The following is a 17,244-nucleotide window of genomic DNA, read 5'->3' as shown; positions in this document are numbered from 1 at the left end:
CATTAGCGTTGATTTAACTGAACATTTGACCGTGCATGGGCTGAAAACGCAGAGAAGCACCAGCATGTTGTTTATTCAAGGCAGGCCAACATAAAAACACTTGCTATAGATGTGGCTTTTGTTCTAACCCCACTCTTGGCTGCGAGTCGTTGTCCTCACCACGCACCGATCATACACACAGCATAGAGCCATACTTTCCCATGGGCTGCCTGCGTACAGATGGCCTCAGATGTCAAATATCTACAGTACATTTAATTTATGGTGCCAGCATAAATCTTATCATTGCTCATGCACATTACATAGTTATGCCTTCCTTTGATTTGTCTGTTACAGATGGCCCACGACTTAAAATATTCACAGCAAACTGAATTTATGAGTAATTATTAAATTAATAAATGAGAGAAAAAAAAAAACATAACTAGTTTGACATCTGTGATGTGACAAAGTGGCATTTAGCGAGTTCCTCCAATGATGTCGCTGATGAAGCCACCCCCACCGCTGTCTGTTCCAGAGCAGAGGCGTTCGTCTAGAGCACGTTTATCTGGAGGGTTTGTTTGGATAGCGTTGTCTTTTTTCTTGCTCACATCTGTTTTGATAGCCTTTGTCTGGAAAGTTTTTATCTTGAGAGAGTTTGTTGGGATACCCTTTGCTTCAAAATATTTTATGTAAGGACAGTTTGTTTGGATAGCCTTTGTCGAGAAAGCTTTTTTTCTGGAGTGAGTTTGTTTGGATAGCCTTTGCCTGGAAAGCTTTTTTCTGGAGCAAGTTTGTTTGGATAGCCTTTGCCTGGAAAGCTTTTGTCTGTAGAGAGAGTTTGGATTGTCTTAGTTTGAATCTTTTCTGTAGAAAGCTGGAAAGCTTTGTTTCCATAGAGAGTTTGCTTGGATAGCCTTTGTCTGGAACGATTTTGTCTCTCAGTTTTAGGAGGAGGGCGTTTGTCAGGAGAATGTGTTTCTGGAAAGGATTCTGCTGGCAGGCTGTTATGTGGGGAGCCTTAGTCTGGAGTGTATGGAGAGATTTTCTGTTTTCCTTTTCTCCCTCAGCATCCTGTTTGCAGACATCGTGGGCTTCACCAGCCTGGCCTCCCAGTGCACAGCGCAGGAGCTGGTCAAGCTGCTCAATGAACTCTTCGGGAAGTTTGATGAGCTGGCCACGGTGAGTCACCCTGATGCTCGCATGCGTGCAATGTGTTCTGCTCCGCCCTGTTATTCTGCTTTCATTCCCTAAAGGCTGTACGTATCAAACACCGGCCAGATAAAGTAAACAAATGGACTGCTTAATTAAGAAATATTTACCATGATTTTTTGCACCCTGGGTCTTTTACCATATTTGGAAGTTTCTTCTTAGAAATATACCACCGAACAACACTGCACATATTGACGAGGGTCTTTTTAATCACTATTTCAGAAAGTCCTAATACAGTACATTTGGCCAAATAACTTTTAAAATTTGGTTTCACCTAACTACTTCACTTTGTTTTGCCAGCAGTTTCAATGTCAGTCCATATCATGTGCTGCTTGGGGGCTAATTGCGTTAAAATACATTTTTTTAAACCACCATCAAAAATAACTCTTGGTCCAGCTTGGGTTGGTGTTTCAGCACCACGGAGCTGGACAGCTCCAGCCAAATGCTCTGAGTGTGGTCTGTAGAGCTGTGGTCTGAGTATGGTCTGTGTGTTCTGAGTGTGGTCTGTAGAGCTGTGTGTTCTGAGTGTGGTCTGTAGAGCTGTGTGTTCTGATTGTGGTCTGTGTGTTCTGAGTGTGGTCTGTAGAGCTGTGTGTTCTGAGTGTGGTCTGTAGAGCTGTGTGTTCTGAGTGTGGTCTGTAGAGCTGTGGTCTGAGTATGGTCTGTGTGTTCTGAGTGTGGTCTGTAGAGCTGTGTGTTCTGAGTATGGTCTGTGTGTTCTGAGTGTGGTCTGTAGAGCTGTGTGTTCTGAGTATGGTCTGTGTGTTCTGAGTGTGGTCTGTAGAGCTGTGTGTTCTGAGTATGGTCTGTGTGTTCTGAGTGTGGTCTGTAGAGCTGTGTGTTCTGAGTATGGTCTGTGTGGTCTGAGTGTGGTCTGTAGAGCTGTGTGTTCTGAGTGTGGTCTGTAGAGCAGTGCTCTAGAACTGGGCTATGCGATGGTTTCTTCCAGACACATAAAACGGCTTCCGCTCGTGAAGCTTGAGAGGCAGGGTACTTTAATCGCTGTAGTTACGGTCACAGTTATTGAGTGATGCTTAAGTAAACAGCCTTGTAACTAAGAGGTTGCCGGTTTGATTCCTAGGTGGGGCACTGCCATTGTACTCCTACACAAGGTACTTAACCTGAATTAATTCTGTAACTCTACACTTTCAAAGTGACATTCACACCAGTCAAGCCGAGCACAGCACCTGTTACATGCACTGTATTCATTACAATCTGTTTGTGGTGACACATTTAAAAAAGCACTTTATTTGAACATATGCAAGGCTACATTTTTATTAGGGGTGGGGTCAGAACAAGGTTATGGACATATTAAGTGAGGTTGTAAAAGTTTTGGAACTCCCTAGCCTGGTTTTTGGGTGACTACCTGAAGGTCACATCTCGTCTTGGTTCGCTTGCAGCAGTACCACTGCACAAATGTATGCACTGCACTATTATTTATCTGCAGGATTCTGCCCAAAATTCTTGCGCATAGTCTCTACCTTCCACACAGGCTTGCATCCAATGTTGTTCCTGTCACCTTCTGTGGCCTTGTCGTATCCATCCCTAACCGTGGTCACTCCTTGACTGACTGTCTCTGTGTCTCTGTGCCATTGCGGTTCCCTTTTCATAGTTCATCGTTTTTTTCAAGTCAGTGTGCTAGAACTCCATAGCTTCCAATGACCAGTAGTGATTGTGAATGTTGAGTTAGAATGATCATACACCCGAAAGGGTTAACCAGCATGCTGTGGAACACCATTCCTGTGCCCCTGGTCTGACTGATGAAGGCGTCAGTGTGTGGGAAAGTGTAAAGAACACAATGTCCCAAACACCTGTGCTTCTTCACACAAAACTACATGCTTTTGCTCTCCTTCTCTCTCTCACACGCACATCATTTCTTTCTCTCTGTGTTTCTATGCTCTGTCTCACTCTTCTCTTTCTTTATTACTCCTCTTATTTTACTCTCTGTTTTCACAGTCTCTCTGTCCTTCTCTTGTCGTCTCTCCCTTTGCGCGTCTCTCCACGCGTGTTCTCCGGGTCTTTGTGTTCTCTCTAAACATTGAAGTCACTTGCATAAGTGGATTTTGGACAGTGACATTTCAACTGTTCTTAAAACTTACCATCTTGGGAGGAGGATTGTTTTTTTTTGACACTCTGCTTCTCGCAATCAGAGAGCTTTTGTGAGCTTCCTGGTCACAGCCATTTGGCTGCCAGATTAAGAGACCGCCTTCCTAAAACCGGGAGCCGGTGCCTGCGCTCAGTTTTGAAGCGCGTTCGAGTCAGAGCCGAGTGCATCCCGGGAACTTTGGACTGATTTCCTCCGCAAATGTGTAACTCTTGGCTCGGGCGGACTTCACAGAGTTATGAGAAAGAGATGCTTGTTTGCCGCTCTTGCTGGGAGAAAGCATGCTGGAGTTCGGTCATGCCAAGCTCAGAAAGAGCTGCTTCTGCTGAAGATTACGTTACATTACATTATTGGCATTTTGCAGACGCTCTTATCCAGAGCGACGTACAGTTGATTAGACTAAGCAGGAGACAATCCTCCCCTGAACCCAATGCAGGGTTAAGGGCCTTGCTCAAGGGTCCAACGGCTGTGCGGATCTTATTGTGGCTTCACTGGGATTTGAACCACTGACCTTGCCTGGCCCAGTCATTTACCTTAACCACTACGCTACAGGCCGCCCTATCTACGTAGAAGATTAAAGAAAACATGTTAACATGAGGGTACGGACGCTCACGTCTCATCTATAAAACACGAAACATGAAATTGATCTGCTCATGCGTCCACACACACGCGTGATGCAGCGACCTGTTGTTACAGAGAATAACCGCCCCCCCCCCCCCCCCACACACACACACACACGCACACTCACACACACAGCAGCTCTTCCCTTCTTGCGAGGAGACAATTAAAAGCTGCGAACAGATTGTGTGTGAAGGACGAGCCACGTGACCGGGGTAATCCCCCCGCAGTCTGAGGCAGCCTCAGAGCCTTAGCGGGAGCTTACAGGCTGGCAGGTCCACACGTCTCCGCCGTCCCAGGCTAAAGGCCCATCCACACCGAGAACCGCAGCTATAAAACGTCCTTCAAAAAATCCTCAAGTCTAGTGGATGGCAGACTCCGCACTGCAATTATAACGGCGACAATGAAAATCCACCCGGATTCACAGGGAGTCACGTTCAAAATGGCGGACGGTGCAGCCAAGAGACGATTTACTGAGTGTTATCGTCATCTCACGCCGTCAGCGCTACAGTTGTAATTCTTGGTGTGAGCGGGCCTGACCTTCCCCGGTCTGTGTCCAGTAAACATGGCCCGCTGGGTGTGATGGTTTTTGGTGTCTCAGTTGGTTCACTCTTCTCAACTGATTGGTTGCCTGGTAGCAGTCATATCAGAAAAGGTTCTGGGACGTTCTAGCAGAACGTGTAGCTGCATTGTACATAGTCAGCACCTGCTTCCCTTGGCTCAATGTGGCTGCTTCTTTTCCCTTTGAAATAAATTATAATCACTGTCCTGCAATGACTTTAAGCTTGAATTGTGAACTTGCTGCAGAGTTATACTGTATCAGCTTGTTGGCTGACTGAATCAAAACACTGCATTGAAGAGGAAGGTTCTTGTCATGTTTTTTTCTTTTTTTTTCAAAATCAAATTTTCAGATATTTGGAATCTTACACTTTAAAGGGCTAAACAGGTTCAAACACTGCTTCAGCCAAAGTTACAGTTTATATGGATATCGATATCCTCATGATAGAAAGCACTTGGTGTCCTCACACTGTCGATCTGTCGCTGAATTTTGATTATACCCTTTATGTTGTTGTGGAGCCAAAGGCAGATTTCCACACTGTGGGGACAAAAAACGTATGTTGTTCTCCTCTATCCTAAATTACCCATGTCAGAATAAAGCGTAATGATTCGGCTTCAGGCAAAGAACCGTCCTCACACGGGAATCCATTCAAGTCAAACAAATGTTACGTGCCGTTTGTAATTACGCGGGGAAAACGATAAGTGAACGAGAAAGCCTGTCAGTGACGGATAAACTGACACGCAGTTCATTTCTCCCATTCCGCCGCTTCTTAACTCACTCCCCCCATTACCCGGGCGTCGGCTCTCAGCACACATCAGCCAGCCCTGAGACAGAACTAACGCAAGCCTAATGGAGATTTATGCCTCGTCCTGTTTGTTAATCACAATGCCGCGGCTCTTCCGAAATAAACCCAAGAGCAACCGTTTCATTTTTTTTTTACATTTGTTTATTCCGTGACACAATTCCGAGATTGCGTGCTAACAACCGTCTATGACTTTTCTAGTGTGTATACCTCCGTCCTAATCGCTTCCCATGATAAGCGCTGCGTAACGGACCGGTCACGGTCTCAACGTGAACGTTATAGAGGCAGTGATTGTCGCGTGCTGACGGCTATGCAGCGGGGGGGTTGACATTTGATATTATGTAATGAAAGAGTGAGGGAAGCCCGTCTCCAGCGAGCTCTCTCCCGGGGAGCTGAGTCAAGGTTTTTACACAGCTCAGTTGTCTTGCAGTTCTCACGCTAGCCTTGCTTACTTCCCCAGTTTGGTGACACCTTGGGCGTGCATCAAGATATCTTCTGGGAAAGAAGCTGGATAGTGTAAGAGAGCGTAGCATCACGCTAACACACCTGTGCCTAGTTTTTACGTCAGGACCGCAAAGGCCTACTTTGTGACAGTGCACAGTAAACGTGATCATTTGACTGCATTACCTCTATCGGAGTTCATTCATTTTTGTGTGCGTGCGTTTTCAGTGTGGTGCTGTACATCTGAACTGGTGTTCTTACATTGAATTAATTTTGGTGTTTTTGCGTGTTTTAAATCAATTAGTTGTGGCTTCTAATCACTGGTAGCTTCTCTGCACCTGACCTGATTTGCAAAGAGCAGTTCTGTGGGTTTTTATTCATCTTGTAGTTGTTACAGCCTCTCATTTTTAATCTTTTTTTTACTGCACATGTGAAAAATTATTTTTAAAAATGTTAATGAAAAGAATCACAGGTGCAGCCCTGCTCCTCTGTTCCTGTGAAAGTTACCAGGGTGTCAAAGGTTGCTAAGCAACTGATCAATGGAATAATGCAGAACGGCAGTGACTAATTACTCAATCATGCTGTAGGTAATAAAATGAAACAAAATGGCTGCTGTCCTGTAGCTTGTATTTGTGAGAGTCCTCTCTGGCCACTGGCCGAGTGACCTCCTTGACACCCTGACAGTGGAGACACGTGATAACGCTAAGAGATTAACCCTCTTCAGCCTTAAAATGGGAACAAACTAACCCCTGGACACCATGGGCTGGCCCTAATAGCCAAAGGCCAAGTCCTGTGGGCACAGCCAATGTTCTGCGCCTCCTGTGTACTTTTGTCTGCTTTGCCACAAGCTGATTTGCTGGTCTGAAGCCAGCCGCACCCACACCACAGTAGACGCAGCATTACCTGACTCTGGGTTCGGAAGCCTATGGTGTCTGATTTCATGAAATATTTCCATTTTTACCTTTCCTGAGAGTGATGGTGGTTTATCTATAAACCTCCATCTAAATACGTAGTGCTAAATACTTCAGCACTTTGGACACTATGAATAGATTGCGCATATTACTCACAGTTTTAAAATAAACATTTATTGTCACCAATATTCTGAGCAAAATCATTGCATGTTTTGGATAGTAACATATTCTCTTGGATTGCAAGAATAGCTTCAGCTTTAACTGACATCAAAATAAGTATTTTAATCTGACCTAGTCTAGTTTTACAGACTTCATTTCAGTTACAACGTGCAGCCTTTTTTGCTAAGATTTTCTTCATCTAGTTTCCAAAGACCTAGCTCCATTGTAGCTAGCACTGATGTCCCATAATTCCCCTGTCTCTGACCGACAGGAGAACCACTGTCGGCGGATCAAGATTCTGGGGGACTGCTACTACTGCGTGTCCGGCCTGACGCAGCCCAAGACTGACCACGCCCACTGCTGTGTGGAGATGGGCCTGGACATGATTGACACCATCACGTGAGTGACCAGGAACTCTGAGGCCCCGCCCACTCTACCATAACCCCTCCCTTGGCTGCTCTACTTCCTCTTCCTGCTGGCCGGGGCTGTGTCATTAAACTGCCCAGGGCCCTATCCTTCCCTCAGCGGAGCCTGAAGCCGTTCTGAGGCCCAAAACGTAATAGCGACAGATTACCAAATTAGCTAGCTCAGTAACATACTAGATACAGATGGATTCCATAAAAGTGCATAAAAAAGAAAAACTACATGAGTTGTATGTACATATGATCTGTGATTGGCTGCACCAGTCGGCACTGAGGGACAGAAAGCACCTTGGGCCCATAAACTCCACTGATCACTTGCTTCCTTCTTCCCTTTGCTTGGTCTATATGCAGCATGGATGGGTGAAAGCAATATGGCATGAGCCTTGCCTCGTCAATCGTGGCTACATAGCAGTGAAATGATTGACAAATGGAGGAAAGGTGGATTTTTGTATCAGAGGAGGTGTTGTATCATTTTGTTAGACCAACATGGATTTGCTGCGGTTACACTGAACTGTGTCACAGCCTGCTGCGTATATATATTTTGGCCAATAAGGTGGCAGATGATTCTATAATGGGCCAGTAAGCTGGCAGGTGATTCTGTAACTGGCACCAATTGTGTATTTTTGATAGTTTGATAGTTTTTTTTCCTTTGCTTGGACATGGAAATTGCAGGGCATTACTCGTCTGAAATTGGGGCCGCCTCTTTGTACAGACCGGGCCATAGCATGAGAAGTACTGTTGTTCAATCACAAACAAATCCAACAGCAATGCAAGGACCAAAATCACTGGACAAGGAGAGGCCCTGTTCTCATATTAGCATGTTGAGTGCGTGAGGAATATGCAGCATGCTTACAGTGACATTATCTGCAGTAGCCTACTGTAAGTTCAGTCTGAACTGGTAGCAGCTCGTAGTGAAAGCATAAGGCGTGACGTTTTCACATTCTGTCGCCGTGAGTTTGGATCTCTCGCCCAACCCCCCGTCGCCTCGCTCACCCAAATGTCCCCTAATTAAATCTCACGCTGAAAGGTTTACAAAAAGTCTCCGTTTTATTCAAATGAATGGAAATGAACTGTGCAATTAGTGGAGAATGTTGAGGGGGAATCATTTTAATTGGCTTCTTTTTTTTTTTTTCATTTCCGGACTGCCATGGAAAAAAAAAAAAACATAGAACTGGTTCTCTTCTATTTTAATAGCACTGTCATTGATATGATCAAGGGGAAGTGGAGGAGTGAGTTAGTGCAAACCTTCACTTTTAAAAATGCAGGAATCCTTTTAGTGTGAAGTTGGTTTTATTTATTTATTTATTTACTGCATGATAATCTCCTGGAGCTGTAATCATAATGGTGAGACTCTCAGCTGGCTGTCTGTAGGCTGTGAAAGGTTATTTATCTGGCATTAATGAGTAAACAGTCGTGGGCTGTCCAATTTGGCTCCGTTTCCTCTTTTGATTGCCCTGGGAACACGGGGCAAAGATTCCCTAATGGCACACAACCAAACGCTGCATGTGGCTGAGGAATTCTCCTCAACCTTTTAGACCCCACACGACACCTCCAACAGAACTACGAATCCCATTGTCCCCAGCCCTTCCGACTCCGCACTAAACCTGCAACAGAACTACAAATCCCACTCTCCCCAGCCCTTCCGACTCCGCACTACACCTCCACCACCACCACTCAAACATACCCCACTTCCAGTCTTAATTTCTCTGTTTTTGGAACTATGAAAATTTCAGTGTGAACAAGTGATCTGATTGCCAGAGAGGAGCAAGATCAGGTGCCATTTGTTTCCCAAGGAATGCCTTTATTGATGATTTAAAAGTCACTGTCTTCCTCATTTAAAGTTTGTCAGGCTTGCATGCTCAGGTGGTGTGCTCTACATTCACTAGTACAGTATAACAGACTTTATAAATAGGCCTACTTTGCTTGTACATTACAATAAGCAATGGTAAATTGACAATGGGCCTTGAATGAATGATTGAAAACCTTTCTGCACATTGTGCCCATTTTCAGAAGGGAATCCAGCCAGAAGAATCACTCTGTTTTCTACGCTTTTTTTTTGTATAGAGTTATGATGTTATTATTTATTCAGCAAAGCATTAATTAAGCAGACAAAACCAGAACTTGACAGGGACAATGCACATAAATCAACATTTAATTTTCTACATCAGTGTTAATATGGCGGAGTGAACTAATGAGCTCATGTTCATCTGTAGTTCCCGGGCAGGTTAAGATGAATGAGTGACATAATGCCATCAATATAGTACTCGAACAAGCATGACAATACAATGAAGATAATACATTACAATTATTAAAAATAAAAATAAATTAAGACAGTGCCAGAGATAAACTGTTATTGTCACTCATGATTGCAAGATTGGATTACTAAGCTACATCTTAACAAGTGTTTAGGTTTGTGTTAAGGTCATCAGTTAATGTGGGAGAGGTGAGGGTTTGGGCAGGGGGGCAGGGGGGCAGGGGGGGGAGGGGGATGGGAGAGAGTTATCTAACATTGGCAAACCAATGGCTACTACATGCCGCTTTTGTGCATTAATGTCAGACGCTTCAAAAAGGAAAAGTTCCTTCTTTCAGGATAAAAAGCCGGTTCTGCAGGTTTGCACACAGACAGTACAGAAGGGAGTGAGGGGAGCTGGGGGTGTTTAAAATGCAAAGCAGTAGTAATTTAGCTCTCTGCCTTATCTCTTCAAAGCTCAGAGGGCAAGTGAACACCAGGCTGGTGCCAGCTTCCCGCTCCTGCTCCTTCTCACATTTTCTGTTACATCTAGAGAACATGCAGGAGACACTATTTATAATTTAAAAACCTGTCGCTGGAAGTGTTGAGGTGCGTATCGCAAAGGCAGTTGTAAAAGCTACTGTGGTTATTTTTAGATATGGCGAAAAGATTACAGGTTTTACACAAATATACACAGATGCACAGACAAACACAGTGGCACAATTACACATTCAAACACACACACACACACACACACACACACACACTTACATACATACATAGACCACCGTGCATTGCTTTAGCTTCAGCTGTTTTGTTTTTGGTTCTTTGATCAGGTTGGATTTCTATGGTAATTTATAGCAAGATTGCATCATGTTGTTCCATTACCATAGCAGGCATTCAGTGCGAACACAATGAGCACAATATCAGCACTGATAAGAGCGAGGGAGATGATTTCAATAATAAAGGAATCAGTAGACATTTGAGGGTTATTGCAGACAGAAAAAAGGGGGGTATTTAAAAACAAAATGGCTGCCATGTTACTGCATTCAACAGATTCCCAGGTCATTTTTTTTTTTTTTAAAGATATTTTTTAGGCCTTTTTCAGCTTTATTGGACTGTATATAGTATAGAGAGACAGGAAGAATGGGAGCGAGAGAGAGGGGAAGACATGCGACAAATGTCGGATGGTCGGTTCACCATGGTGGTGTTGACCTGGGGCTTACTGAGCTAGACAGATAACTATACTGAAACTTGGACAACACCCAACTCTGTGCAGTTATCTGGCTAAGTCAGTAATCCTGCTTTGTGGAACAGGCCCCAGGTTTGATGCAGTGCTAAATATTCCCAAGGCGGAAGTTGCAATGACAAGCCAAGATGGGCTAAATGTTTTTCTCGTGAAACGCCTTATGTTCTTGTGTTGATGATGCATTGTTAATAACGCACATTATTAATCATGTTAACAATGCAGGTAATATTAATACTGCTCCTATCGGCATGTTAATAGTTATAATCTTATGTATTATGTTGATAACATATAATTTCGTATTTATTGCGTTAATGATGAATCTATCAAATCTTCTAATGAATGAATCTATTTATCATATCAACAATCTATATTCTTTGAGGTATCTTGGTAATATTTAATACTTTATATAATATAGAATAATTTTCTATTTTCTCATATTTATCATGTAAATAATGCATATTTTCTTCTATGTTGGCAATGCATCTTATTTGTCACATTGTTAACACTTATTCACTTGTTTTCCATGTTAATATTACATGCTCTGGTATGTTCCGTGTTAATAATGCATCCTGCCTTGTTTTCCGTGTTAATAATGCACGCAGGTCGGTGGCGGAGGCCACGGAGGTGAACCTGAACATGCGTGTGGGGATGCACACGGGACGCGTGCTGTGTGGCGTGTTGGGACTCAGGAAGTGGCAGTACGACGTCTGGTCTAACGACGTGACGCTGGCCAATGTGATGGAGGCCGGGGGACTGCCGGGGTCAGTCAGTACCCGCGACCTGTCGCCCTAAATTACTATCCGCGTCTGTGTGTGAACATGCAGTCAGTATTTCCCTCTGAAAGCCACTACAACTAAATTACTATCCGCGTCTGTGTGTGAACATGCAGTCAGTATTTCCCTCTGAAAGCCACTACAACTAAATCACTATCCGCGTCTGTGTGTGAACATGCAGTCAGTATTTCCCTCTGCTGACCACTACAACTAAATTACTACCCATGTTTGTGTGTGAACATGCAGTCAGTATTTCCCGCTGCTGACCACTACAACTAAATTACTACCCATGTTTGTGTGTGAACATGCTGTCAGTATTTCCCTTGACCAACCACTACAACTAAATGACTAAATCTGCATTTGTGTGTGACTATGCAGTCAGTTTGCCCTCTGTCAACCTCTCCCAATAAATAACCATCTGTATTTCTGTGTGCGAATATATAGTCAGTACAACCTCTGTCAACCTCTCAATGGATTTACCAATCCATTTTTGTGTGTTTGAGCATGCAGTCTAATAAACATCAAATGTAGGCCTTGGAAAGAAAGTGTGGACACTTAGTAATACTGAAACACACTGCAGCTGTCCAGGACTTGAGATCACTCGCATACAGTACAGTGCTACAGTAGATTGAAAGCGAGCCAGTGCCTGTGTTTTTGGATGGTGCCCCCCTCTGACCAGTCCCACCCCGCACAGGAAAGTGCACATCACCCGAACCTCGCTGGACTGCCTGAACGGAGACTACGAGGTGGAACCAGGGAACGGACACGAGAGACACGCCTTCCTGCAGAAGCACCAGATCGAGACCTTCTTCATCGTACCGTCTCACCGACGCAAGGCAAGGGGCAGTGTGTGTGTGTGCGTGTGTGTGTGGGTGCGATGGGGGTAATGGGGCAAGTTTCACAGACACAGATTAAGTCCTAATCCTGGACTATATCCAATTTTGAATGGATATTTTCCATACTAAACTCAATTTAGTCTACCAATAAGATTAATCTATGTCTGTGAAACTGGCCTATTTAATTCTTCAAAGTTTTCTCCAAAAACTCTTCAAAGGGCCAAGTGTCTACATTCCTTTGTGTGGCAGATGGACTTTGTAGATGTAATATTTTGGCCACGCTGTACCTTGACCTGTTTTATAGGCTCCAGCCAGTAAAGTCTGAATTCAATCAGCACTTGTTCTTCAAATAAACACAAATCTTCCTTTTTTCATCACAGGGACAGTCAGGCAAGTTCGTTCTTCTTGATTGCCAAACTGTGTTCTCGAAGAAGAAAGTTATTGCTAGTGTTTAACTGGGAGAACGAGCTGAGGACTGAATCCCTGCCAGAGACACTGTGGCGCAGTGATATGTGCGATGCTGCTCTCCCTCCATCCACCCCTCTCTGCATCCACTCCAAAAATCATTTCCTCTTCCCCTCTCCCTCTCATCTCTAATACCCGAGATTTACTCTCTGCATTTGGAGGTTAGGAGTTATTTTAACACATCAAAGAATGCTTTTCTTTGCAGGAACTCGAAGAGGTCGCCCCTCTCAAGTTGGCACACATAACTGTCAGTACCCACAATGCACTGCTACATCAGTCCCCAGATTTTATTTGTTCAGAATTTCACTTGAAGGAATTTGTTAAGCTAAAGCGGTCATTTAAATGGCTAATGTACGTCAAAAATAATCTCTCCCTGAATGCAGAATGGAGGATCTGGAACAGCACTGCTGCTTTGGGAAGCTCTCGACGGTTTTTTTTCTTCTTTTTTTTGACTCAGCGAGTATTTCACATTTCGCAGCTCTCGTGTGTATTTCCCCTCGTTCCAGACGTAAAATCAGATCACCTGCGCTAACGCAAGCGTTAATCCCGTCACGTATGGTCCCCGCGACCGTAAGGACCCGGCCCTTTTAGCAGCAGCTACTCAGGTTAAGTAGCGTTCTCAAGGGCGAAGCGGCAGCGCCTGGCCCCGCGAATTAATCCCCGCAGCCTTTCAGCCCCGCGATAAACCCCTTAGCCCCCGTACCGCGCGCCACGGAGCCGGTCCCGACGCCCGCGCCGCGCGTGCTCAGAGGCTCTCAGCGCGTTTCTGCATGAAGGAGGACGGAGAAGCGTTTCATCATGTGCCTCTTTGACCTAATTCTGCCCTATTCCCCAGAAACCCAACCGCTCCTCTTTAGTCCGTTAAGTCGAGCTTTATCCCCCGTTTCCGCCCGATTCTTTTTATTTCCCCTCTCTGTCCTAAATAAGGAGGATTTCACACTGACTTTGCTCTGGGGTTCATTTTACAGAGTAAAGTCGGCCTTTGTCACAAAACATAGTTCCAAAACGTGGGTTGTGACAGCGAGTTAGTTATTTTCGTGTTTAAATGTTTTAGTATTTTCAATTAGCAATTAGCATTGCTATTTAGTATTTTAAACATTTGGCCTATGTTGATCTCAGCCACATTAACGCTGGGTGTGTTAATCTTCTCTTTCAGATATTTCCTGGGCTGATCCTATCGGACATAAAACCCGCCAAAAAGATGAAGTTTAAAACCGTGTGCTACCTGCTGGTGCAGCTCATGCACTGCCGCAAGATGTTCAAGGCCGAGATTCCCTTCTCCAACGCCATGAGCTGTGAGGACGGAGACAAGGTGAGAGTGTGTGTGTGTGTGTGTGTGTGTGTGGTGTGTGAGTGTGAGTGTGTGTGTGGTGTGTGTGTGTGTATGAATGAGTGTGTGTATGGTGAGTGTGTGTGTGTGTGTGTGGTGTGTGTGTGTGTGTGTGTGTGTGTGTGTGAGAGAGTGTGTGTGTGAGTGTGATTATGTGTGAGTGTGTGTGTGTGAGTGAGTGTGTGTGTGGTGTGTGTGTATGAATGAGTGTGTGTGTGGTGAGTGTGTGTGTGTGTGTGAGAGTATGTGAGAGTGTGTGTGGGAGTGTTTTTGTCTGTGTGTATGTGTGTGTGTGACTGTGTGTGTGTGTGTGTGTGTGTGTGTGAGTGTGTGTGTATGTGTGTGTGGTGTGTGTGTGTGTGTGTGTGAGAGAGTGTGTGTGTGAGTGTGATTATGTGTGAGTGTGTGTGTGTGAGTGAGTGTGTGTGTGGTGTGTGTGTATGAATGAGTGTGTGTGTGGTGAGTGTGTGTGTGTGTGTGTGTGTGAGAGTATGTGAGAGTGTGTGTGTGAGTGTGTGTGTATGTGTGAGAGTATGTGAGAGTGTGTGTGGGAGTGTTTTTGTCTGTGTGTATGTGTGTTTGTGACTGTGTGTGTGTGTGTGTGTGTGAGTGTGTGTGTATGTGTGTGTGTGAGTGTGTGTGGGTGTGTGTGTGGTGAGTGTGTTAGTACATGTCTGTCTGTGAGTGTGTGTGTGCATGCATCTGCGTGGGGTTTTGCATGGGTTTGGCTACTGCTGCGAGTGTTTAAGCATGGTTTTGACTTGTGGTGTGTGTGGTTTTTAAGAGTTTAGCTGCTGTTTCAAATAAACAAGTCATAGTGCAGGGGTGTGTATGTGCATACATACATGTACATGTGTATGTGTTAGTAATTGTGTTTGAGTATGTATATGTACAGGTGTTGTGTGTGTACTGCATGCATACCTGTGTACTTAGTCATGTGTTTGTCAAAGAAAACACGTATGCACGTGTGAGAACGTGTGTACACTCAGTGAGAACGTGTGTACACTCACTTTATTAGGTATTTATTAGACTTATTTTCTAATACTTCTGTTTCTGCAGTTTTTTTAAATTTTTCGCACCATTCTGTGCAAACTATAGAGACTGTTGTGCGTGAAAATCTCAGGAGATTTCTGAGATACTCAAACCACCTGGTCTGTCACCAATAATCATATTTGCATTAGGTACAGGACTACCTAATAAAGTGCTCACTGAGTATATGTTTGCATTGCAGACATGCATGCGTACGTGTGTGCTCTTGTACCGCACATGTCTTCCTGTCTTCTACCAGTAGCTGTATGTGGACACAGACCAGCGTTTAAAGCTAAAATTTGTCCTCAAAAGTGAGAATGGCACCCCCTGGTGGCAGTGCTTCTCCAGGCTGGGACGGGGCAGCCTGCCCACTGGCCTTTTCCAGCACAGAGGGAAACACCGCTGTTTGGCTGACACGAGCGCGACAGATGTGCTGTGTGGAAACCTGGCCGAGGTCCAGGTCTCTCTCTCTCTCTCTCTCTCTCTGCCTCTCTCTCTCTCTCTCCCTCTGCCTCTATCTCTCTCCCTCTCTCCATCTGCCTCTCGCTCTCTCTGCCTCTCGATCTCTCTCCCTCTGCCTCTCTCTCTATCTCTCTCTCTGCCTCTCTCTCTCCCTCTGCCTCTCGATCTCTCTCTGTCTCTCTGCCTGTCTATTTCGCTCTCTCCCTCTCCCTCTGCCTCTCTCTCTCTCTCTCTCTGGCTTTATCTGTCTTAGTCTTTCGCTCTCAGCAGTATGTTTTTTTAGGATCAGAAGGGGGAAAGGAGGCTATTTCATGTCAAGTTCAAAATTGCCTCGGTTCTCGATAAGCTGCTTACCGAGTGTCAGAATGTTGTTGAGGATCGGTGAATTACGGCCCTGCTGTGCAAGGCCAAACATGTACACAAAGAAGGAGCCATTTTATGATCTGAGAGCCCCTTCACTTCTTCTCGCCCAGTCTCTATTTCCTATAACGCAGTCTCTACTTCCTCTTACCACTGCCACTTCCTCTTACCACACTGCCACTTCCTCTTACCACTGCTACTTCCTCTTACCACTGCCACTTCCTCTTACCACACTGCCACTTCCTCTTACCACTGCTACTTCCTCTTAACACTGCTACTTCCTCTTACCACACCGCTACTTCTGATTACTCTGATTCTGCTTCCTGTTACCTTACTTCCTCTTATCCCGCTTCTACTTCCTATTACCGATTCCACTTCCTCTTACCTTGTTCCTACGGCCTCTTATTGAAATTCTTCTCGCCCTGATTATACTTGCCCATACATTGCCTCTTATCTTCACGTTTCCTGCCTGTAATTCCTCTTACGCTGCCACTCATTAACAACACGAGGAACAGCCTGATAAATAACCGCGAAGAAAGAGGAAAACAATGACAGCTGATGTTCTGGTGCCATCTGGCCACCGGTACTTCATGCCAAGGAGCATATCGGCTCATTGCAGTCTCAACTGAGAGAGAGCCTGACTCCTTTTACCCGGCCTCTTCAAACCTTAAAAGCACAGTAGCACTTTATCCAAAACACATTTAGCCATTCTAACTCTGGACTACATATTATAGATAATATTATATTGATTGTTGTTATAGTATATTATATCATATGAAATTATATAATGTCACACTGTCACTTTATTTTAGAAAAACAAAAAACCCAGCCAAGTGGGGCTCAGACACAAAAAAAAAACCAAAAGAACAAACATACATAATATGAATAAAATCACAAAACACAGGGAACAAAAATAAATAAATACAGAATACCGCTTACCAGGTGTGTATTTATTTGGTTATTTTTCAGTTTTCTGGTAACGATTGCAGTCACGTCAGGTTCACGTTGCGCCTCCAGTCCGACCCCTTGAGAGCTGGGTTGGAAAAGCTGGTCGATCTCCCTTTCAGCAAGGTTTGATTTTGTGGGACTGTGTGTGTGCGTGTATGTGAGCTACGCTGATCATAGGGCATGCGGCAATGAGGCTGCTCATCGCAACAGCCTGGCTATATTAGGCAGGGTATAGTTGCTGATATAGACTGCCTATATTAGGCATGGTATAGGTGGGGAGGTAGACTGGCTATATTAGGCAGGGTATAGGTGTGGATATAGACTGGCTATATTAGGCAGGGTATAGTTGCTGATATAGACC

The 17,244-nt window shown here is 44.6% G+C and overlaps 1 protein-coding gene across 1 annotated transcript in view; it reads left to right on the top strand.

Moving 5' to 3' along the window:
* The window catches only part of LOC133137554 (adenylate cyclase type 1-like), a 39,621-nt gene that overhangs the window by 10,117 nt on the left and 12,260 nt on the right, over positions 1–17,244 (top strand). Inside the window, exons 4-8 of the mRNA XM_061255886.1 lie at positions 1,044–1,155; positions 7,051–7,178; positions 11,283–11,441; positions 12,148–12,289; positions 13,911–14,066. Coding sequence (XP_061111870.1) covers positions 1,044–1,155; positions 7,051–7,178; positions 11,283–11,441; positions 12,148–12,289; positions 13,911–14,066 — 697 coding nt within the window. The remainder of the gene's footprint in view (positions 1–1,043; positions 1,156–7,050; positions 7,179–11,282; positions 11,442–12,147; positions 12,290–13,910; positions 14,067–17,244) is intronic.

This window comes from Conger conger, chromosome 9 (genome assembly GCF_963514075.1).
Source record: "Conger conger chromosome 9, fConCon1.1, whole genome shotgun sequence".
Taxonomy (NCBI): Eukaryota; Metazoa; Chordata; class Actinopteri; order Anguilliformes; family Congridae; genus Conger; species Conger conger.
This window is presented reverse-complemented; position numbering and strand designations above follow the sequence as displayed.